This window comes from Kogia breviceps, chromosome 10 (assembly GCF_026419965.1).
Source record: "Kogia breviceps isolate mKogBre1 chromosome 10, mKogBre1 haplotype 1, whole genome shotgun sequence".
NCBI lineage: Eukaryota > Metazoa > Chordata > Mammalia > Artiodactyla > Physeteridae > Kogia > Kogia breviceps.
This window is the reverse complement of record NC_081319.1, coordinates 42,841,758-42,866,353: the sequence shown is the minus strand read 5'-3', so window position 1 is coordinate 42,866,353 and position 24,596 is coordinate 42,841,758. Positions and strand designations below refer to the sequence as shown.

The window sequence follows — 24,596 nt, the reverse complement described above, 5'->3', positions numbered from 1 at the left end:
GTGTTTCCTCGGCAGGAGTGTCACAGAGGTGATGCCGCATTCTCCTCACCGCAGCCCATCAGGCGCTCAGGTGCTGCAGGCTCTCCATTTGGCCCATTACTGACGATGCTTACTTTGGTCACTTCATTCAAGTGACATCTTCCAGGCTTCTCCACTGCGAGGTGACTCTTTCCTCTTTGTAATTAATAAGTATTTTGTGGGCAAGTAATCTGAGATGATGAAAATACCCCATTGCTCATCAGACTTCCAGTGTATTTGCTTATTTATTTATATCTGTGTATGCTCATGATTTCCTGTTTTGCTGTTACTGTCACTATTTTGATGTTCAAACTGTCCCTGATTTGGGCCCCACGAAGCTCCCTCAAGCTGGCTCTGTGTCCTGGCACATTCCCATCCTTCTTTAAATAATTCCTTGCTTTTTGGCAAAACAACTTGTTCTGGGCTCATTTTCTACTTTTCCTGCCCCAGCCCTGGAATCAGCCATTTCTCCAAGGTGCTCTGGTTCCTTTTAGTGGAAAGCTGTATTTATTATAGAAGGTGGCACTTGGATGCCAGGAGTGCTCGAGGCTTGGGAGGCACTGCTGCTCCACCCAGACAGCTGGCAGACTGATGCGCACATTTCCATTGACATTTATAGATTCCTCTTTACGTGTCAACGTCCACAACTGTACACCAATAACTCCAATTTTAATCCTACACCATAGGATTCATTCTAGTTTTCTCTCTGTATTTGTACCTCCCTTTTCTGACAATGAGAAACGTGGCTCCCATGGTCTTTAATAAATGTACTTATTCGATGGGTGCCCCTGTATGTAACCACTCTCTCACCTCTGCCACCACCCACTCTCCCATGCGGACCACCTCTTCTCCTCGCTTGGACTCCAACACTCCATGTAGGACCTCTGCTCCCCTGGGGGTGCCCCCCTCCACCCTGCTGCACCCTGACACCGCACACCACGCTGCTCCTCACGGGGACATTCTTTTCTCCCCGCTCCATCTCTGACACCACTCTGGGGCACCATAGCTGCCCCTCTCCCACCGTGGTCACCTCTGCTTCAGGACAGGATAGTTGAGACACAGAAAGTGAAAAAAGGAGAGGACTCCCTTGTATTTTTAACCAAAGATAGATCAAGTGCATAGAGACAGAACCACAAAAGAATCACAGCAAACATTCTAGATAATCCAGCAGTCACCCTCAGCTCACTCTGTAAGGAGACATCATTGTGTGACCATTCTGGAGTCACCCCGCTTGGGGTCAAATACTGGCGCTGCCCCTTACAGCTGGGTAGCTTGGGTTCCCTTAACCTCACTAAGCCTCGGATTCATCAACTGTAAAATGGGGAAATGACAGCACTTCCCTCATATTGCTGGTGTGAGGCTTCCACGAGGCCAGGGAAAAGTATGACCCAGCGCCTGCACAAGGTAACTACTCAGCAGATGTGAGCTATGACAACTAGCGTGTATTTTTCAGAATCCTAGAAAATAATGACTCTGTTTTAGAAGGCGGGGCCAGGATGTTGGGTGGATGTTCCCCAGGCAGCGAGGCTCTGTGGCTCCAAGGGCTTCCTCCTTTTGCAAGCTTTTTTGGCACTCCCACAGCCAACTCTGGGAGGGTTTCCTGGACAGAGGTCGTCGTGGCAGTTGCCTTAAGACGTGCAGCCCAGGCCACAGCCTCCAGTGCTCTCCGACCCAGGCCCACCGCAGGCGGCAGCAGCAGCCCCAGCCGGTGCAGCAGCATGGAACTCTGGGGGCCCTACTTGCTCCTCTGCCTCTTCTCCCTCCTGACCCAGGTCACTGCCGAGACACCTACCTCCAAGGTCAAGAAGGCTGCAAATGTTAAGAAAGGTAAGGAGGGGGGTGGGGCCCCTCCCTGGTGGGGCCCCTCCCCATCCTCCAGGGAGCTGGTCGCCCTCTCCTTTGCTGGCCCTCACTCTCCTTCCCCTCCTTCACTTTGTTTCTCCGTGAGTCCAGGGAACTTCAATGAAGTACCCCTTGGGACCTGGGAGAGTCCTCCAGCGGCAGGGGCAGTTGTCAAAGCTGTAAGAGTCACTGGCTCTTAGAATCGGAAAGAAGCTTCCAGATCACCTAAACTGACATCCACTCCTCCACCACCCCAATATTTTACAGAAATCAAACCTTTGGCTCAGAAGTCTGGAGATGTCTGACTCTCATCAGGAGTGTTGGCAGGCTTTGCCTTGTCATCTCCAAACCTCAGGTTTCTCAACTGTAAAATAGGGATTGTGGCATTTGCTCACAACGCTGGTTGTGAGGATTTAATGATAGAAAACATGTTAAGTGTCTGGAACATAGGATACACTTGATGCACGGCGGGGGCGGGGAAGGAACAAGTTAATTCTTAGTTCTATAGTGTATCACAGCCTTGAGGAAATAAAAATGTTCAAACCCAAACTAGGATAGTGGAGGCAGCTTTGCTCTCCCTCTGTTGCCCTTGGGTTTGGGGTGTCCTTGGGTTGCCTTGGCCTCAGCAAGGCCTGCCCTTGGAGCCCTGCCTGCAGTGAGGTCACCGCGGGCTGTTTTGAGACAACATTAGTGAAATGCCATGGCAGTGAACGGGGCTGTCACCCCCCACAGGGCTCCAAGGCGAGAGGAGAGAGAGTTCCAGGGGATGAGAGTGCTGATTAAGCAGAGAAACAGGTGGCTGGGGCCAGGAGCACAGAAAAGGCAAGGCAGAGGGGCATGGGCCGCCCTCAGGCCCCTCTCTGAGCCTCTTCTGTAAATGGACAGCTGCCCACTGGTCACGGACGATGTACATAAGGGCACATTAGGACCATGGAGACCCACAGGCCTGCAACACAGAATGGGTGGATCTGGGTGCTGATAGGAAATAATCCCCAAGGTTCAGTTCATAAAGTAAACAACAAAAAGTTCAATACTTTGAATGGATACTATGCTGACATTGGTTTTGAAAAAGGGACTTATATAAAAATATATATTTACTTGTATAGGCATAGAATTTTCTGGAAGGATCCACAAAAGTTAGTAACAGTGATTACCTCTGAGAAGAAAAACTAGGGAGCTAAGGGCAGACTTGATTGGGAAGGAGACTTTGACGTTTTGAACTGTTTGGGTTTTTAAAAGTTATATGGCTATATTACCTTTTGTAAAATGTTCATTAAAAAAAAGAAGACTCACAGCGTGCATGGTGTGTCCACGAATGTTAGCTGAAATTGCCACCAAGGATGTTCTTGTAAAGGGTACACAGTTCCAAAGGCAAATAACAGAATTTTTGAATGTGGAAAATAGTTGCTAATTTCTCAAGTTTACCAAAGATTTAGTATGTATTTATTTAATCATGTATTTGATCATATGGACAAGAAGGTCAAACCAGACAATGCCCTGGTCCTCTGCAGCTGTCACACTTGAACGCTAGCTCCATGTGGTCCCCACGGAGGTGGCCCATGGAGGTCCAGGACACTGGAGGCCCACAGAACAGCTGACAGAGCAAGAGTGGAGTGTTCTGTCCAGCCCTGCCTCTTGCTGAAACCCACTGCAGCTTGTTTTTTCTTCCTTCGACCTGCTGCCCACCTACACCACACATGCTTATAGAGCTCCTTCTCCAGGTAGGGGCCAGTATACATGCTGAACACTCTAGCAGACAATCAGCATCCCTGCTCTTAAGATGTGAATCAATTTGAGAACCACGGTGGTTCTCCCTCAGGCATCATCAGCATCATCTGGGAAATACATTAAAATCCAGGCACCTGGGACCCATCCCCAGAATCTGCCTTTCCCACAAGTCTCCAGTGATTCCTGGGAGCAGCTAGGACTGGGAATCAAAGGAACAACCTAGTCATAGGGGCCAGTGCACAAAAGTGGGGGAGAGTGTCTGGAGGAGGGACAGTCGTGCCCAAGGAGACCCCTCAGTGCCCGCTGAGTGGTGGAGAGCAAGCTGGCAGGATGGACGAGGGGAGGAAAGGACAGCATGTGCTATGCCCCCATGCTGGCCCCCGGGGTGGGATGAGAAGGGGGAGAGCCCAGGCTGCTTCTGGGAGCTCATCTGCCCCTGGTGTAGGGTGTGGCCTGAGCCAGCTGTATGGGGGTCAGCCAGACGTGAGGCAGGGAGGGCTTGGGCGGCTGGAGCTCCAGGGACCACGTGGTCACACCTGGCAGAGGAGCTCAGGTGGGGAGGGTGGCCTCACAGGGGGTCACAGACTCTTAGAACAGGGACCTGAGGGCATCCATTTCAATAACATGCATCAGGAATCTGAGGCTCAGAGGTAGTGAGGGGCAGCACAAGGGCTCCGACTCCTAGCCCAGAGCTGCAGAAACACCCAACTCCCACGCCTTCCTCAGTGGAGTTCTGTTAGCACCTTGCCCCTTGGCCAGTCCCTGGAGGGCCCTTTGTACACCCGGGCACTTGATGCAAATCACAAAAGGCTCCCCGCTCTGAGCTGACAAATTATAGAAGAGCATCCCTTTCTCTGGTGTGGTCAAACAGCACAGCCAGGGCAAGGCTTAGGGGCTGGACATGGGCCCCCACCTGTCCCCTCAGCTGAGTGCCCTTGTGCAGTACCCAACTTTCAAACTTTACGCGGTGCCCTGTGCTGGTGCATCACGGGACTGAGTACAGAGCTGCTGTGAAGCACTGAGGCAGAGGCCCACTGTGAGGCACACATAACCCAGTCAGGCTAGTTTGCCAGCCCCAAACACTCCCTTTTTTGCCTTGCTCATCTGGGTGTTAATTTCCTCATATTTGGTAAGTTACATCATGGATTTCTGTATATGCCAGTATGTTTCTTGCTCACGTTTCCTGCGATTCCCCTGCAAAGGAATCTGGGATGGACAAAGGTCTGACTTCACCCCTCATACCGTGGACTTTATGCAGGCACAGCCAAATGGACCATGGAAGCGCTTCCCCACCCTCTACCCAAGCTGAGCTCAGCCTTTCCTGAAGCTCCTGGGATTTCAGAAAGACTGGCGTCCACCCACTTAGCTCTCAACTTACACACGCAGAGAAAGACATTTCACATCTGCCTCTCATGCATAACTGGCTCCGAACAGGCCTTTGTGCTCAGGAACGCTCACATTAGGAACCTGCTGCCATCACGGATGTGGGGAGAACAAGCTTGGAGCCATGCGGACTCAGGTTCGGGCTGCTGGCTCTGCCAGTTCAGGCGAGTTGCTTCAGTCTGGCCTCAGTTTCCCGTCTGTGAATTGGTGATGGTATAGAAGAGACACGTTACCCACGTCACAGGGCTGAAAATGAGCCCAGAGCTGGTCACATGCTTTATTTCTCTTAGTCTTTATTCTTCTTCAGAGTCCTTGGAGGTGGGCCTATTATCATCCCATTTTACAGATGAGGACAGTGGATTCAGGGAGGCTGTGGAACTTGCCCAGGTCACCCACATGCATGCAACCTCAGAGACTGTACACACGTTCACCTGTGCTGCTGCACACAGCCCCAGGCCTAGCGCCTGCCCTGCTTGGTCCGTGTCTTGTTCCTCCAGCCTGGGGAAGTGAATCTGGGAGGTCTCAAGGGCCCCTGGCCCTGCTTCCTGTGCTCTGTTCTCTTCTAGAGCTGGGAGGATGGTTGGGTGTCACCAAAGGAGCTGTCTGCACCCTCCACCCCGCTCCTGCCAATCCCAACCCCATCTGACCCCAGCAACTCTCCTAAACAATGCAGTACAGGTCTCACTTTAGCAAGAACAAGTGAAGGATGGTCCCCCGGCAGAAGGAAAATCACGAGCGATCACTTAGACAACCACCAGCAGGGACAGGGAGAGACAGAGCATGCCAAGACATCAAGGTCGAGGGGAGTCGTTTCCCTCGTCCCCTAGTGGCTGACAGTGGTCCACCCCTCCCAGTCCCTGCCCCAATCCCTACTGCCTTTCTCACGTGTTTGTGATTGTCCCCACTTCCTTCTGACTTCACCCTAGATGCCGTGAGCCCGAAGATGCTTGAGGAGCTCAAGACCCAGCTGGACAGCCTGGCCCAGGAGGTGGCCCTGTTGAAAGAGCAGCAGGCCCTGCAGACGGGTGAGTGCACGTGGCGGCCTCTCCAGGCAGGGGTACATCAGACAGAGGGGCTCAGGCCAGCAGCCAGCAACCCACCTGTAGCCTCGAGCCAGCACCAGGGCCCTGGCTGGCTCCTGTAGTCCAGGGCACTGGATTCAAGGAGCCCCCTCCTCAGCCTGCTTCTCTCAGGAAGATCCCCTGATGTGTGGAAGCAGCAATGTCCCAAAAGGACAACAAGCTCTCCCACAAGAATCCATTACCACCCACTGGAAGTGTGAGCCCTGCAGCGCTCGTGGAGCAGAGGCAACCCTAATGAACCCCAGGAGACCCTCCGCTCAGCCAGCCCCCACACCCCTACAGGGCGTGAGCCTCATTCCCTGTGTCAGCAGCTTTGCTGAGGCTGCCACTCTTAATCATCATCATTATGCTGTTGCAGGATTTATCACCCCTATTTTAAAGAGGGGAACTGAGGCATAGAGAGGTTCTGGTTTTGCCACGCCCACCTGGCTAGTTAGTGCAGTTTAGGATGGGAATGGAAGCAGCCTGCCTGGTGCATGCTGGGTGTGAGGAAAGGTGGGCTTTGGTCTTCCTGGCCCTGCATGAACCAGCTAAGCCAGGATGGACAAAATACATGGCTGCAGAGCACGGGGACACAGCTCGTAGCCACCTGCCCTAGCACTGCGTGGCCAGCCTGCTTGGGCAACCTGTTCTCTTTCTCTCCACCAAGTTCCTTTCATATTGTCTCTATTTTCCACACATCTCAAATTTACCTACTTCTTCGTGACCTTGCCCTGGAGAACACAGAATACAGACTAACAATAATACTTAACACACGGTGGAATGTTTAAAATGAGCACAGTGTTGTTCAGGGCCTCAGTTTCCTCATCTGTAAAGTCGAAGGGCTGGGGGTGGACTTGCAGGGCAAGCTCTAAGGTCTCATGTCTAAGCTTTGTGCTTGTGCCAAGACCATGAAACCCAGATGCCACTTGCCTCCTGAGGTGGGTGATGTGGTGGGGACCTCCCCATGCAAAGCCCATGGCATACAGAGAACTAAACACCCCCTCCATGTCTGCTGATTCCCAGGAGGTTCACGGGCTCCTGGCTTCCTTGGGGACCTTCTACCTCTCATCACCCTCTCCTTTACTGCCACTATCTGCAAATCACCTTGTCAACAACCCCACACAAAGCACTCCTGAGCTCTCCTGACCTAACTGAAGAGTTGAGAGAATCAGGGGTTAGGGGAGCAACCCTCCCCTCCCATCATCTGCCCCTTCCCTCCCCCAATCAGCAAACACACATGAGGTCCTCCCCCCAGCGAGCCTCTGCCAGGCACAAGGAGGCAGAGGTGACCCAGCCAGGGTCCTGCTCTGGGAGCCTCAATATATTCATGAAATCAATGTATTCACTGGAACCCGCACGTGTAGGAAGATAAAGAAGGATTCCAAGCAGAGGGCACGGTAGGAGCAAAGCTATGGAAGTCCAGCAAGAATCAACGGGATCATGAATAGGCCAGAGTAACAAAATGTCAGTAACAATGGTAAGGCACTGAGAACTGATACTTATTGAGGACTAACTATGTTGGAGGGAGTGTTGCAGGTGGGGTTCCCAAGAAGTGGCCCCGAGGTGGAGTTTAGCCTGCAGGAGGTTTATTAGGGAGCACACCCAGGATCAGCACCTGGGGAAGGGAAGAGACCGAAGGACGCAGGAGTGGGAAGAGTGCCCTGTGCGTCTCAACGAAAGCCTCAGCCAACTGCAGAGGGAGCCCTGACGACAGGAGGGCCCTTCAGAGCTGTCCTGAGTTGAGGCAAGAGGGCTCATGGGCCAGTCACTGAGTGCAGGCTACTCTGGGAAGGGGGCACACCATGGGGGAGGGGGCTGTCTTCCGCTGATGCAATCCCCAAAGGGACTGAGAGTTAAGAGTTGTCTCCCAGCAGCGCTCCCAGCAGCTGGGGTAGTCAATCCTTCACCCCAAGGGGGTCTTGGTGGCGTATCAGTGTCCCCAGCAGAAAGGAAAGGCAGTGTGGCGCCACGCTGGGAAGGGCAATGAAACCCGGCTAGGATGAGCTGCAGGATAGCACGCGGTAGGGCTGGCTGCCTTGGAACAGCATCTGTGAGTAAAGACACCTCTGTGATGCTGCAGGCCCAGAGTTCAGAGTTCCAGGAGTGTCAGGTGCTCACGGGGACATGGAGATGTATGTTAAGTGAAAGCAACTGAGTGAGAGGGTGAGTGAGTGAGGGGATGGGGGTGGGGTGGAGTGCAGACCCGCCCCTAACACTTTTAAGGTCAGCAGCAAGAGGGCAAATGGAGGCATGTACCCCAACTGCCTAAACATTTAAGTTACAAACCCAGCTGAAGAACAAACTGCTGGGACTTCCCTGGTGGTCCAGTGGTTAAGACTCCATGCTTCCAATACAGGGGGCCTGGGTTCGATCCCTGGTCAGGGAACTAGATCCCGCATGCCGCAACGAAGATCCTGCGTGCTGCAACTAAGACCCGGCGCAGCCAAATAAATAAATAAATAAATATTAAAAACAACAAAAACCCCAAACTGCTAAGTAAAATCATTCTATGCTCCTAAGCTGACCAAATATATATCTTCATCACAACCTTTGAGACCAGAGTCAAAATTAGAATCTTGGACTCGAGTTCCATGCCTGAGAGAGCTAGCCCCTGGCCCACCGCCTGGGTCATCTCTTCTGTCCCAGGGGCTTGCCCATCTCAGCTCCATCCTCCCAGTCGCTGCCCCAGAAGAGGCCCCTGGCAGACTCTGGGAGCTTGCTTGGTCCCCTGGGGCAGGGCTTTGGGGTCCTGAGTACCTGGAGTGTGGTCTAGGCTCTGGGTAGGGATGTCCCCTGGCCCTGCAACTTCTTGATCTTAGGGAGGGTGGGGCTGGAGGAAGATCAGAGCAGGTGGCTCCACCTGGGCTTCCCGGGAAGCCCACTCCGAGATGGAGTTCATTTACTAGGGAGAGCCCGGGGTCCCAACTGTGAAGGGAGGGAGGGGTTGGAAGCAGATTGGGCAGAGGGGGAGCTGAGTAGCAGCACAGGCCCAAGGCCAGCCTCTGCCACCCTGTGGAGCCTCCAAGCTAAAAGCCCCCTTCAGAATTATCCTGCTTGGGGGAGAGATGACCCTACCTCTTCCCCTGGGCACTGGATGGGGCACCCAGGAGAGGGGTGTGACTTTGAGGGAGGGGCCATGTGCAGCTGAGGCGGCTGACCTCACTCCCAGTAGCAGGGGCTCCACCACCTCTTGAATGGGGATCTGAGATGTGCATCAGTACCCACCAGAGCACAGCCCTCTGGCCTGGGTCTGGAGCCTGTCCAGGGAGGAAAGGATGTACAGGGATGGTATGGAGGATGGTGTGACTGCCCCTGGCGGTTGGCTCTTGGCTCCGGAACCGGAGACCTTGGGTGACGTCCATTTCCACCCCCTCCCCCAGTCTGCCTGAAGGGTACCAAGGTGCACATGAAGTGCTTTCTGGCCTTCGTCCAGGCGAAGACCTTCCACGAGGCGAGCGAGGACTGCATCTCGCGAGGGGGCACCCTGGGCACCCCGCATACGGGCTCCGAGAATGACGCCCTGTACGAGTACCTGAGGCAGAGTGTGGGCAGTGAGGCCGAGGTCTGGCTGGGCTTCAACGACATGGCGGCCGAAGGCGCCTGGGTGGACATGACTGGCGGCCATATCACCTACAAGAACTGGGAGACAGAGATCACTGCACAGCCCGACGGCGGCAAGGTCGAGAACTGCGCTGCCCTGGCCGGTGCGGCCAACGGCAAGTGGTTCGACAAGCGATGCCGGGACAACTTGCCCTACGTCTGCCAGTTCGCCATCGTCTAGCGGGCCGAGAGGGGCGGGGCCAGGGGAGGGTGGGATCGTGAGCCCCAGAAGAGGGGCCGTGGGACCTTCCCGCCCCGCATCCCCCCGCATCCCCGCCCCCGCGCGCTGGGGGCCTCCTCTTGCAAATAAAGTGGGTGCAGCTTGGCGGAGAGTGGCTGCGGTCTGTGTCGGGTCCGAGGGGTGGCGAGTCCAGGAGCCCGGCCAGGAGCCCAGGGAGAGGTCGCTTAGAAGGAGGTGAGTATGGAGGTGGTGACGGATGGCGAGCCGGGCGCAGAGGAGGGGGAGGAGGAAAAGAAGAAGGGGGACGAGGGAACCCCTGACTGCTGCTGCCTTTTAAAAATGAAATAACTTTATATTTCATTGGATTTCCCACTTACAGAAAAGTTGCAAGAATTCCCGTATACCCTTCATCCAGATTCCACAAATATTAATGTTTTCCCATATTTGCTTATCCTTCTATTTTTTCCTGAACGGTTTGACAGTGAAATGCAGACATGATGCCCTTTTACTCCTAAATATTTCAGTGTGTTTCCTGAAAGCAAGGACATTTTCTCACAGAAGCAGAGCACTGTTATCAAGGTCGGGAAATAAACACTGATACAATATTGTTATCTAAGTTACAGCCCTTATTCAGATTTCCAGGCTTCTTACTGCAGACTCCACTTCCTCGTGTTGGAATCCAGCATCCCCTCCACAACTCCAGAGGAGGAGGGACACCCCGACCTGACACCCTCCCATTGGGGATTCATTTCTGGAGTGCACTGACATGCTGAGTCCTGTCAGGGTGAGAGCACAGGCTGCCCACGGGGGGTATTTGCATCCGCCTTCTTGCCCAACAAGGGGGCTGGTTCAGGAGCCAAATATGACAGTGGCCAACATTGCCTGACTGGTGTGTCCCCCTCCTTCCCGCTCCTCAGAGAAAGTTCCACCCTAGCAATACCAGCTACTACTTATTGAGCCCACAGACTCGCAGGCACTCTAAGTATGTCATCTTACTTAATCTTATCCACCCAAGACAGGCGTGTGATTACCTGTGGCCACGGATTTTGTGAAGTTCCCTGCATTGGGTGGATACCCACAAGAGGGCACTAGGCCTCTGCATGTGAGCACGGGTCCTTGTGGAGAGGTGCCACCGTGGCATTGCCTGCTTCCAGCAGCAGGTGGAAGTATGAGCAAGAGAATCGTTACCCATCTTTAATCAGCTGGGAATGCTCTTACACTTGAGACACTGAGACTTGTGGGTTTCAAGCTGGGGGTACACCTGTCCTGGGATCCTGTCTTTAAGTTTTGATGTGTTTTTTTATCACAGGTTTTTTGCATTAATTTTTATTTTTTAAAACATCGTGTTCAAATATTTTTTATCATAATTACTGAGCTTTTACGTACTTCCTTAAATTTTGTACCCCAGGGAGTGTCTCACTCACCTCACTATTCCTGGCCCTGGCTACAAAATTTGAATTTTCCAAGGCGTATATAAACAATGATAAGGTATTGGTTTCTAGATCTTCAAGGGAACTAACTGGTTTCTACATCTTCAGCTTCTCCATTACTCTTCACTAGAGCTGATGGTAGAGCCCTCTTTCACAATCATCCATTTCCCTCTTTACCATGTGTTGCCCTGGTGTGTAAAAAACTCTGAGGATGCACAACAAAGGGATAATTTGAAATACTGCTGTAAGGAGGCAGAAGACTGGTAAAAACTCCTTTTGCAAGTTCAGTTGTTTCCAGTTCTTTGCCTTCAACAGCCTTGGAGAAGAGCCTAATGCTCACAGACCATGCAAAATAGATTCTGATGACAGAGCGCTTTTCACCTGTACCTTAGGAGAAGTTCAAGTATTAAGTGACATCATTCTTTTCAGTAACACCAGCCTACTTATCTGAACAAGATTGGAGTAATATTGATGCTAAGCCCTGCTTCACTCTAGGATACATGAACCAATGAAAGAAAAATCCATCCATCTGATTAAGAGATTCCTATTTAATCATGGGAGAGGGCGGTTTCTGGAAGGGTCTTTCTCTGTCTGCTTGTTGGCCCTTAACCAGTGTGCTGGAGCCATGTGCTCAGGCTCCAACTGAGCCTTGCTCTCTCCTCCCTGTCCCATCACCACTGCCACTCCTATTCCTAATCCTTTTGCATTTGGCTGTTCCTACCACCTTCCTCAGCCTAGCTCATCCCAGCCAAGGGAAGGGAGAGTCAAGGGGAGGAAGTACAGATGGAGACCCCCAGTGTGGAGAAGGGGATGCCCTGAGACACCTGGGGCTGGTAATGGTGGCCCTTGCTGTGGGATCCTGGAGAAGGCCTGTGGGGCATGTTGGCCCCCAATTTCTTCACCTGCAAAATGAGGTTTAGCTTAGATGACCTCTTAAGCCTCTTGAGTCCAGGATTCTGCCCAACTATCCTCGGGAATGTCTTTTGTAGAATTCTCTCCAGAAAAGAAAGCTGTTTGGTGGTTGTTTCCTCTGCCCAAACAAGCCCCCACCCCATGACACTTTACTTTCTGCAGCGATCGTGGGCCCTGCTCTCTCTCTGTCTTAAATCCTAAACAGGTACAAATTCAGATGCCTGGTGGACACTGCCACCTAGGAGTCCTTAGGCACCTAAGTTAACATGTTTCAAAAGAGAACTTGGCATCTCCCACTCAAGTCTGCTTCTCTTCCTGAGATCACCATCTCCATGGGAGGTCCCCACCTTACCAGTCACTCAAGCCCCAGACCTGTGAGGCATCACAGGTGCCTCAGTGTCTGTCACGCTTGAGATCCAAGTCATCAGGACTCCTGGTGATTTTACTTGTTGAGGAAGTCTCAGATCACCTCTCCTGTTCTGCTGCTACTAGGCTCAAGGCTCCTGCTTGACCCTTAAAAATAATATCCTTCCTGGTTCCCATTTCCCGCCACATCTCTCCCAGCCTCCCTAAACCATAGCCTTTCCTGCATAACCACTAGCTAGCTCTACAGCAGAGAAGGCTGGTTCAAACGTTGGTCAGAGTCAGCCCCAGGAATGTGAACTTCCCTCCCACACACGTACACATATTTGCTTCAACTGAAAGCATTAATGTGTCCTGGATGCCTTAAACCTCTAGGCACATTCTTCTTTTGATTTTGGCTTTGCTGAGAGACAGTGGAGATATTAATAAAAACAAAGAAAATGTGCAATGTGTGCATTCCTGATGTGTGCTGGGCACTGACCCACAAGCCCCTTACTATGTCCTGACAGCAACCCAGGAATTACCTCATTTAATATTCATAATAACCTATGAGAGAGGTATTATTAAGCCTATCTTACAGTTGAGGAAAATGGAGTACAGAGAGGATAATTTTTCTAAGAATATCCTTGGATGGGGCTGGATTTCCAGCACAGGTCTGTTGAGTTCCAAGGCCCATGTGCCATCTACTATATACATTCAGTTCTTCCTGAATCTTGAAGAAAGTTTTCAGATAATTCATGATGTGATTGTGAAAGTTTTATGAAAAGGAGTTGATGGTGATGTGCATTGGTGTGTATTTGAGATTGCTAGTAGGGAATCCTGTAAAAACACATTTTCCACCCAGATTTTCCAGGGCTATTTCTGAAGTTTAATGTTAGATTCTAGTTCACCTGCTTTCATGGGTGACTCATGAAAAGCATGGTTTATGAGTGTCTCTTTCAGGCTAAAAATCATGACACAATCTACGAAGAAACTAACCATCTTCTCCACTAGAATGTACTGCTATTTCATACAGTGTGAGAACACAGCCAGGGGAGAAACATCTCAGAGACCAATGCTATCTCCAGATGAAAAGTCCGAGGCCCAGGGAGGTTAAGTGACCAGCCAAGGTCAAGCAGGTTGCAAGAGAATGAGCCCAAGAGTCTCACTTTGTTAGTAGAAAGAGCTTTGGGCAAACCATTTCTCCCAACAGCCAACTAGTAAGTACTGAGTGCCTTCCATGTGCCAAGCACTCTGCCAGGAGCTGGGCCATGAGACCTGGATCCTGTTCTTGAGGTGTTCACCTGCTTGCTGAGGGACCTGGCATTTTAAGGAGCTCAGAAACAGAGGGATGGGACTGGTTTTTGCCCCTAAGAGTAGCTCTCCTGTTTCGCATTGTTAGGAAAACAACTGTGCAGTAGTTGTAGGAAAATGTCTTTCAGAATAGGACAGATAAGCCAAATAGCTAGGTCAGAGACAAATTGGAAAACTAGTGTCTCCTCCAGTTCATCACCAAGTTTCATCAGGAAAACCTTACACCAGGTTGAAGTTACTCATTGGTAGTGAAATAGGGTCAGGAAGAAACCCGGGATTTGGATTCCAGCTCTGCCACTTTCTAGTTCTGGGACTGTGGAAGAGTCACAATCTCTGAGCTGTGGTTTCTTCGATTGCATGGCTTGAAATGGGAGAACAGAGCATCAGAGCCAAGCTCATAGACATGGATGGAGACAAACTTCTTAGCCTCTCATGTTTACCACCCATGGCTGTCTTAACTGTGGTTACTGCAGTCTCTTCCAATCCCCTCTGAATTATTCTCTCCAAGGCCATGGGAGAAGGCATCAGAGAAGGGCCTGGAATCCATATCTGTTAAGCTGTCACCCACTCTGCTTCCACAAACCAATTCAACTTTCTGCAGTGATGAGAGGATGTGCCCTTGGAGGTGAGAGCAGAAAACCATCCCTTGGGGACCATGGTGACCCAGCTTAGGATGAATCTCTGGGGCTGTTTCCCCATCTGTAGAGAGGGCATAATGCCTCTCTCACACCACTGTTGTGAAGACTAAATATGACTATTTAGTCTTTTGAGGTCTTTGAGGTCACTTCATGGTCCAAGATGGCTGCTGGTCCTCCAACCATTATTATCCACATTATATACACATCAAGTAAAAGCAAAAGGAGAATGGACAAAACAGGTCCAGTCAGCTTCTTTACAGAGCCTTTTTTCTTTTATCTCATAGGCCAGAACTTTGCCAAATGTCTATCGGCAAGGAAGGCTGAGAAGTAAAACCCTTTAGGTAGGTTCCTCTATACTCCAAATAAAATTAAACTTTATTAAGGAAGAAGGGGCAAGTGGTAGGTGACCAGCAGTTTGTGCCATAGAGCCATTGCAGATCCAAAGCCTGAACGTGGGAGGGAACTAGAGGCTAGGAGGCAGGAGAATTAAGAGATCTTGAAGGAGGAATGGTGATTCATTCATGTGGTTTCCAAAAACTTGCTGCCATGGGTCTTTCAGTAAGGGAAGCTTACTTTCAATTGCGTGGCTGGGTGAAGCCTTCATTCCTGTCAACAAGTTCCTAGTTCCTAGGCATGGCCATCTCAGCCTTAGTTTTGGATCAGTCGTCTCATAGGCCAGCCCTTTTCTTGAGGAGCCTGGACCTAGAGGGCTACTACACCCCAGGTGCCTTCCTGCCTGCCTACACCTGGATGGTAGAATCATTATTGCTGGTCCTGAGTCAAAAGCCACAGGGCATATCTTGACAGACCTTGGCTGAATTCTGTGAAGCTTTTTCTTTTCCGCTCCTCTGAGGAGTTAGATGCACCCTGTGTCAGTTACGGTACCAGCAAGAAGCAGAATCCAACTCAGATAGTTCAAAGGACTATAACAAAAGGGGTACCGGCAGTTGTTGTTTTGCACAGATCTGATATGCATGAATTTCAGTGATCAATAATTTCAATTATTTTAGTTAAGTAACACCAGTCCCCCAACAAGATGGTTAAAATTTCAGTTACATTTGTATATGAACTGTGAGAAATTGTATAAAGCTGCAGTTGCTAAAGTATAATTGGACGGCTAGCTCATCAGTCCACAAATCACTATGTAAATAACAAATGCACAGCATGATCATGACCAATCATATCACCTCTTTCAAAGCCTGTTGGTGGGGCTTCCCTGGTGGCGCAGTGGTTGAGAGTCCGCCTGCCGATGCAGGGGACACGGGTTCGTGCCCCGGTCCGGGAAGATCCCACATGCCGCGGAGCGGCTGGGCCTGTGAGCTATGGCCACTGAGCCTGCGCGTCCGGAGCCTGTGCTCCGCAACGGGAAAGGCCACAACAGTGAGAGGCCCGCGTACCACAAAAAAAAAAAAAAAAAAAAAAACAAAGCCTGTTGGTGAATGGTCACTGGACATCTGTTACTCAATTCATGCACAGACAGCAAAGTGTGTGGTTGTGTTGCTTCCTTGTTTACCGGTGATAAATACATGTGACTTTTTACAAAATGGTTAACTGAAAGAGGGAACTGGCTAATAAAGATGAAAATGCAGCAAGGAAATGAAAAGTGATAATACTGGAAGTAAAATTTGAATAGCATATTGATGGAGTTACAGAAGAAAGAGTTGATTGTGGGAGTGTTAACACTGCTGCCACTGGAGACTCTGGATATGCAGCTGGAGGAACTTAGGGAAGGTGAACTTAATACATAAATGAATAAGTGAAGAAAATGATGGAAGTGATGAAGATGTCCCAGAGGAAGTGATGCCAGCAAAAACCTGCTGGTTTTAAAGGAACTCTCATAGGTATTCTGTGACACTGAAAGTAAAAAGGATAAAATAGTGGCAGCTGATCCAGACGTAGAGTATGTCAATTTGCCAAGGCAGAGGAAAGATGTTCACTCGCTATCAAGATATACAACAAGGAGGAGCAGGCAAGCACTGTTCAAAGCGTTCTTGGTAAGATTTTTACGAAGAAATACTTTTTATCCTCAATGTTTCTAATGCTTCAAATCAGTTTATTTAATATTAATTTTTACTACTTTTTCTCTTACCAGTAGTAAGAGGGCTTTAGTGTTTTGACAAACGTTTTGAAAGGTCACAGAATAATCATATTTTTTTCCCACTGATTATTAAGGTTGTTTTGCATGGTTATTTTTACAGTCCCAAAACTACTGTGCAAAGTGAGGACTCCTGTATTTACAGAGATGGGGCGCTATCAGCAAATGAGCAAGGGATGGCAGGGCATCCTAAGGCTAGCCACGACAGAAGGCACAAGGCAGAAGGGCCAGGGGAGCAAATAGTGCATCTGGAGCCATGAAGCAGGTACACACGGGAAGAGATCTCTGTGTGGAGGGACACAGCCACAGACAGAAAATGCAGGCACAGAGGGGACTGGGAGAAACATCCCACCCTCCTGACTTTGCAGGTGCTTTTCACTGGGTGGATCCAGCTGAAAGGCAGCTTGCAGTAGGACCAGGCAATGCAGTCAGGTCAGACTAGGGCATACAAGAGGGTGGAGGTGGGTGGAGCCTGGAAGGGGGGCATAAGCACACCTAACACTGTGCTGTCATTTTTATGTCCATGCCCTACAGTTGAGGACAGAGTTACCTGCCTCTCTGATGCTCAGTAAAAACTAAGTGAACACAGATGGGAATCTCGGTTTTCATTCTCTCAATGTAAAGCCCCTTCTAACATCCACTGTGCTCCAGAATTCCCTTAGTGCTGCTTGTCATACTGGCTAGGACATAAAACACAGAGAGTTAGAGGACAATTGGGAGAAGAAAAAGCAAACTCAATGTTTAAAAGAAAATTTTCTATTGACAGCCCCCCAAACTCAGTAGATTTTAAGCAAGATGGGCTAGGAAAGTGTCAAGTTACATTCGAAATACCACTGACAGAATGTCAGGGCAGGCGTGGGTACATCTCTCTCTCAGATGTGACTGAATATAAAGCATGTTGCTTGGGATCAAGTTTTAAAGCATGTTACTTTCTAACATGAGAGTTTCTACAACTTACATAAGAGATTTTGTGTGTTTTAGTTATGTCTTGGGAAAGCTACTGGAGGTCTGGGGCATTCATTAATCAAAAACTTGCTATTTAAATAGGAAAGAGGCTCTGGTTGCTCTTCTTCAGAATGCTTGACTGCTATGAATGGTCTACTGTTAGGAGATGACTACATATTGTTATTGCTCTGGGGCTAGTCCATCCAGGAGGTTCCATTCCCTGGGGTCTACCCACTAAGCCCATTTAAGTTACTCATGCTGCCAGCTTCCTTGCAAATGGATGGAGAGGCTCAACAGGGCAGAGTTTCTCACCCTTGGCACTACTGACATTTTGGGCCATATAATTCTTTGTCATGGGAGCTGTCCAGTGCATTGTAAATATTTAGCAATATACCTGACCTCTACCCACTAAGTGCCAGCAGTACCAGTGTTGGAGCAGGCAGATAGCTAGATAGGAACAGAGAAAGGGGGACACGGGCCAAATGGCAGGAAACCAAACATCTTGTAGTCAACAGGGGTCCCTGGGCAAAGAAAAGCAGGAACCTCCGGACTGACGGGGAACCATACATTTTGGGGTGATAGGTGTCCTGGAGGCAGGCAAAGAAAAGTGGGAAAAGGCGGGAAACTCTGCTGTCTGAAGGTAACCTTTTGCTCATTATGCTCTCATTACAATAAAATTAGCCTTGCAGATAAGAAGTTTCCATAATGCACCGAGGCCATGACACTTCCGATCAAGACTAAATAAGGACAAAATACCCTCCTCCTCTCCACAAGGTGGAGCTGGGATGAATACCAAGTGCTACAACCCCAGACCCCTCCCTCCCCAATGAATATTCTGCCCCTTCATTTCTACACCCCCATATAACCTGCTTGCCAAAGAAACTCAGCACAGCTACTCACCTGAGACTGCCCACTCTCCCTTTGAGAATGTGCTATCAATTAAATAAATCCTCATTTTGCTTTCTTGACCTCCCTGTCTGTCTCTGAATTCATTCTGCCATAAGACAAGAACCTACTGCCCGATCTTTGGCGAGCAACAGCCAGGAGACTTGCCTCAGCCTCTCACCTCTCTTGAGCTTGAGAGGCGCTGCCTTACTTCCTGCCATTACTCTCTCTCTCTTAACTCTCTCTCCCTCACTCTCTCTCTCTCTCTCTTTTGCTTTCTTATTGTCTGTTGCATTTTCAGACCTACTGCCACAATGATGGAGTCAAGCCGTAAAAGCCACTAAGATGCTCAGCATGAGAAATCTCCCTTCAGAGGATGAGTGGGTAGTGCAATGGACTACACAGACGGAGGTCTGTCTGCCCACCTCAAGACAATTTCCACGCAACGTTTTAGGCACACAGTTAAAAGCATAACCCTGGGACTTCCCTGGTGGTCCAGAGGGTAAGACTCCGAGCTCCCAGGGCAGGGGGCTCAGGTTCGATCCCTGGTCAGGGAACTAGATCCTGCATGCATGCTGCAACTAAGAAGTCCGCATGCCGCAACAAAAGAGCCTGCATGCCACAACTAAGACCTGGCACAGCCTAAATAAATAAATATTTTAAAAGAATAAGAATACAAATAAAAGCATAACCCTGCCCCCTCCTCGCAGTTACCCTTAGAGGCTTATTATTGGTCCACCTATGCCTCACTATCCTTGTCTCGTCTCTGTGTCCCTATCTCACTCGTACTTTTGCACCTTACTCTGCTGGAAATGTGGGGAAAGAAATCTGTCAGGCATTTTCCAACCTTGTCACTAGGTCCTGCACTTCTCATTGTGCAAGGCGTGCCAGGAAAACTTTCCGGCCCTTCTCAAAAGCAGCTAGGGACCCCAATCACAGGACCTTTGCGTCCTTTGGGTTTGCCTTATCCACCATTTAATTAACCATCATCAGGTTCAACTGTGTGGAAATATAAAATACAGTCTTACTTAGAGTTTGCGCCCTGGCCATGGCAGCTGAGTTCCTTCAGGAGCTCCCTCATTCTGTGGGTGGTCTGTGGGTGTACCCCAGGGTGTTGGGAAGGGGGGGACCCATGGTGGTAGGAGGACGCCTCAGGCCGCCATTCTTCTCCACCCAGCATTCCACAGGTCCCCTCCATGGTCCCTCCCGTCCCCACTCCTGCCTTGTCCTGTAGGGGCGGGTCTGCTGCGCTTGCCTCCCCAGGCTTGAGGGATCCGTAATGGCCAGTTCCTGTTTTTGGAAACTTACCACCCTTTTAGAAAAAAGATGATTCCCTGACTAAATAGGTCCTAGAACCATGAGGATGTCCATTCCAGGGGGACATACCCTGGAACACAGGGATTAATAAACTGCCATAGAGTCTACAGAGAAGCCTTCAGGAAGGTCGCTCCTCCTGGGTTCCATGGACACCAGGATAGGACACAGGCCCCAGGACGCTGGGGCCAGCAGGACTGCCATATGGGGGAGTAGCTAACCCCCATTTTGGCTAGAGTTGACAGGACTAAGTGGAAGGGGACACCTGGAACCACTCCTGCCTTAGGGAGTCCCTACAGGCCCTCCTAACCCTAGTGCTCCTCTCTGTTATAGGAGCAGCCTCTACCTGAAGGAACGATGGGAAACACCTCCTCCATCTGCAAGGACTCACCCCTCCAGTGCACTCTGAGTCACTGGAATAAGTTTTCTCTAGATTCTTTAAAATGCAAAAGGCTTGTTTTCTTTTGTGAAACAGCCTGGCCCCAATATAAACTTGAGGACGATGAGGCCTGGTCCAAGAATAGAAGCCTCAACTGTAATACCGTCCTACAGTTTGACATTTTTGCAAAAGGCAGGGAAAATGGACAGAAGTTCCTTACGTTAAGGCTTTTATGGCCCTAAGAGAGAACCCAGAGCTATGCAAGTCCTATGTTGGGGAACCTTGCCAGGTGGGACCCATTCAGGCTACAAAAGCCCTCTCTAATGGCATCCCTGGAGGAACAGGTGCCCCAGACAGAAAACCCAAGCCCCAATGCTCTTTAACCACCTTCAGGCCCTCTCCTGCCCTATAAGTCTCTTTACCCTTCTGTACCAGAAGTGCCAGTGGAGCTTCTTTGCCCCCTTCAAGAAGTAGTACACCCCTTTTTCTTTGTCTGACCTCAACCAGTGCTGTACTCGTTCGGGCAGATTCTGGGAGGACCCTAGCCAGTTCACCAAAGAATTCCAGGGACTGACTCTCTCCTTTGACTTTACCTGGAAGGACCTAAATATTGTCCTTTCCCACTACTGCACCACTGAGGAAAAGACCCGTATTCGGGCACAGGCTGAAACATATGTTGATGGATTACACGGTGTCCGACCACAACAATACCCTGTGGGCATGATGGCAGTGCCTCTAATGGATCCCAATTGGGACTATAAACCAGGCCAGGCTGGTATCACTAGAAGGGACCACATGACCCTTTGCCTCATTGAAGGGATGAAGCGATGCATAATTAAACCTGTTAACTATGATAAGGTTAAAGAGATCACCCAAGGCCAAGATGAAAATCCAGCCTTATTTCAGGCCCTATTGGTAGATGCCCCTAGAAAGTATACGAATGTGGACCCATACACGTTTGAGGAACACATTGTATTTGCAACCCACTTCATTAGCCAATCAGCCCCTGAAATCCATTGGAAGCTTCAAAAGCTTGCCATGGGGCCCCAAACCCCTCTCAACCTTCTAACAGACACAGCCTTTAGTGTTTTTAACAATAGAGACCAGGATGAGCAAGAAAGGAAGGAACAGTGTGACGTAAGAAAGCAACGACGGCAAGCCAGGCTTTTGGCAGCTGTCATGACAAGACCTCCTGGTCACCCCAAGAGTACTCCCAGAAGACCCCCCCCCGCCAGGAAAGGGAGCCTGTTTTAGCTGTGGGAGCCCCAAACACTAGAGCAAGGAATGCCCCGGAAACACGTCCCAGCCTCCACCCAAGACGCCATGCCCACTCTGTAAGAAGATGTGCCAGTGGAGGAGGGAACTGCCCCCAGCTCTGAAGGGAACGAGGAAATTCCCCCATGCCAGTCATGGCAGTGGTTGGTTGACAGGACCTGGGACCTCCCAAGGCTCCCAAGAAGACAGTTATCATCACACGGGAGGAACACAGTCATCAGTGGGTGACCACTAACGTGGCATGTAAGCTTGTCCAGTTTCTAGTGAACACAAGGGCTACTTACTCTGTCCTAACTTCTCAGGCTGGGCCCCTTGCCCCTGAAACCTGCTCTATTGGGGTAGAAGGAAGACCAAATCTAGAACATTTCACCACCCCTCTAACTTGCACCTGGGGAAAGACCCTTGTCACACAAGTTTCTTGTCATGCCTAAATGCCCCAGCCCATTTACTGGGAAGGGATTTTCTCTCAGCCTTGGGGGCAACTCTTCCTCTCCCTGAAAACCAAAACCAAGGCCTATTTTTGGCTGGGTTATGCATTATGGACAGCGCAAAATATTCCCCCCAAATTAAAAAAAACAAAAAACAAAAAACCTTACAGATCCACAGGTCTGGGATCAGGAATCCCAGGGAAAACAAAGTTTGTCACTCCTGTAAAAATCACCTTAAAGGAGGCTAAAAACTTCCCTTCCAGGCATCAATACCCTCCCTTTCCAGTAAACTCTCCGCGTTTCTCTGCTCTTTTGCTTCTCATGAAATCATGTCCCCTTTAACCACACCCATCCTAATGGTCTTCCTTGTTATTCACATTGGCACAGCTCCAGCTTACAAACATCCACTCTCAGACACCATAAATGCCATTGCGAAAGTTACTAACTCATCTGACTGCTGGATCTGCCCCCGCAGCTGTACCTCCCCAAAGGACCTACGCCTTTCAGGACTCCCTGCCTCCTTGAAGGACTTGGTGGCACTAACAGCAAAATATTCTGGGGTCTCATTTACCACCCAGTGCGGTAAGGAAGGACTGGGGCAGGAACCAACTGGAGGCCAAACTCTCTGGAACAGACACCCTCCTCCAAATCAGAGGGAAGGGTATTTCAGCTTTTAGGTAAAGCTAGTCTCTGTTATTTACCGCTATTAGCATTCAGGGACAAGAATTAGGATGGCTTAATGAAACACAGTACAATCACACTCTACTTTTTAGTAATCACAGTTGGATGCCAGACACCAACCAGACTGCCAATATCCAACATGTGGGGAACATCACTACCTGGTGGAAGAACCTAGTGACTGGAATAAATGAAACTAAAACTCACAATAAAAGCATAATATTCAATAATAGCTAACAAAACACAAGAGAAGGACAGCATAGGGATTGGACATAGGGATGGCCAACAGCCACTCTTCACAAGTGTATCCTGTTTCCCAAAACATGTAAAACACAGAACCACAGAGCATAGGGCACTTCCACACATGGGCGTTTATCTTGGGAAAATTAAAAATCAACCAGACACAGGCACCCCAAAGTTGAGGGCTGCTGTCTTGACAAGAACCTCGACTTCGGTACACGTTTCATATCCCAGGCAAGAGAAAAATGGACAAAGAAGTGGTGCTACGTAGGTCCAATGGAATATCACTCAGCCATGAAATCCATGTCATGAGGCTAGTAGCAGCATCCTGAGTGGATTTAGGTACGATCATTCTAAGTGAAATAAGTCCCACAAAAAAAGAAACTTAGGATATCACTTACCGAGGGGATGTAAAAATCGCTACCCATGAACTGAATTCCAAAACAGAACAGAGTCACGCTTTTAGAAAACACACTTATGCCTGCTTCAGGGGAAAGGTGAGGTGGGGTGATGCATAAAACTCGAGACTAATGTTTAATATAACTAACAACTGTATTCAGATATACTCCAACTTCTCCCTGTTACAGCTGCTGTATCGAAACCTGAGGTGTCGAGGGAAAAAAACTCATGGCTTCAGAAAACTCCAACTTCAAATGACGATGTGGCAGGGATTTCAACCCATCTCACCTGAAGATGAGGACTACCACCAGCCACTGGATCTACTCCCCACTCTCCATCTCCACCACCGTAAACAACCCCGAGATCCCTATCTCTGACAGACAGCAAGGAGATCTGGACCCACAGGTAGGGACAATGCCAGTGCTCACTCGAAGCAGTTACAGAAGATGGACCATCAACCCTTTGCCCCTTAAAAGATTTTAAGGGTTCAGACTCCTTGAAGTGGGAACGTTAGAGCGGGCAGATAGCTAGATGGGAACAAAGAAACGGGGGCATGGACCAAATGACAGGAAACCATACATTGTGTAAACAACGGTGGGGGGCAGGGGGGGCTCCTCCGGCAGACAAAGAAAAGCAGGAACCTCTGGATTGACGGGAAACCACACATTTTGGTGTGATAAGTGTCCTGGAGGCAAAGAAAGATGTGGAAAGGCGGGAATCTCTGGCGTCCGAAAGTAACCTTTTGCTCATTATGCTCTCATTACAATAAAACTTTACAGATTAGAAGTTCCCATCAAGCACCGAGGCCATGACACTTCCCATCAAGACTAAATAAGGACAAGGGTGGCGGTGGTGGTGGTGGTGGATGAATTGGGAGATTGGGATTGACATATATACATTAATACGTATAAAATAGATAACTAATAAGAACCTGCTGTATAAAAAAATAAAATTCAAAAAAAAAAAAGACTAAATAAGGACAAAACTTCCCCCTCCCCTCAGCAAGGTGGAGCTAGAATGAAAATCAGGGAATATGACCCCAAACCCCTCCCTCCCTCCCCCTTCCCCCCCTCCCCCCTCCCCAATGAATATCCCGCCCCTTCACTTCTACACCCCACATAACTGGCTTGCCAAGAAAAGAGCGCAGTTACTCAGCTCTGAGAGCCTACCATCCCTTAAATAAATCCTCGCTTTGCCTTCTTGACCTGTCTCCTCTCTGAATTCTTTCTGCAATGAGAGGAGAGCCTACTCTCCCGTAACACGGGCTCCAGCTGTAACAGCCCCAAATACCTGCAGACATCGCCAAATGTCCCCTGCTGGGCAAAACCACCCCCTGTCGAGAAGCTGAGAAGCAGTAAAGGAGAGGGTACCTGGAAAGCTCTCACAGAAAGAAGCCGTGCAAATAAAATAGCAGTTGAGGCAGACCTTGTTTGTTTGATGCTTTAAATTCCAATTTCTTTCTTTCTCTTCTGTATAGAGAAGTCTGTGCCTTTATTGGCCAGCCCA

The 24,596-nt window shown here is 49.6% G+C and overlaps 1 protein-coding gene across 1 annotated transcript; it reads left to right on the top strand.

Annotated features, from left to right (window-relative positions):
• The first annotated feature begins 1,555 nt into the window (after positions 1 to 1,555).
• On the top strand, positions 1,556 to 9,960 carry CLEC3B (C-type lectin domain family 3 member B). Its single transcript, XM_059077890.2, has 3 exons — positions 1,556 to 1,845; positions 5,898 to 5,996; positions 9,416 to 9,960. The coding sequence occupies exons 1-3, from the start codon at positions 1,737 to 1,739 to the stop codon at positions 9,814 to 9,816; spliced, it is 609 nt and encodes a 202-aa protein (XP_058933873.1). The 5' UTR covers positions 1,556 to 1,736; the 3' UTR covers positions 9,817 to 9,960.
• Positions 9,961 to 24,596: the final 14,636 nt, after the last annotated feature.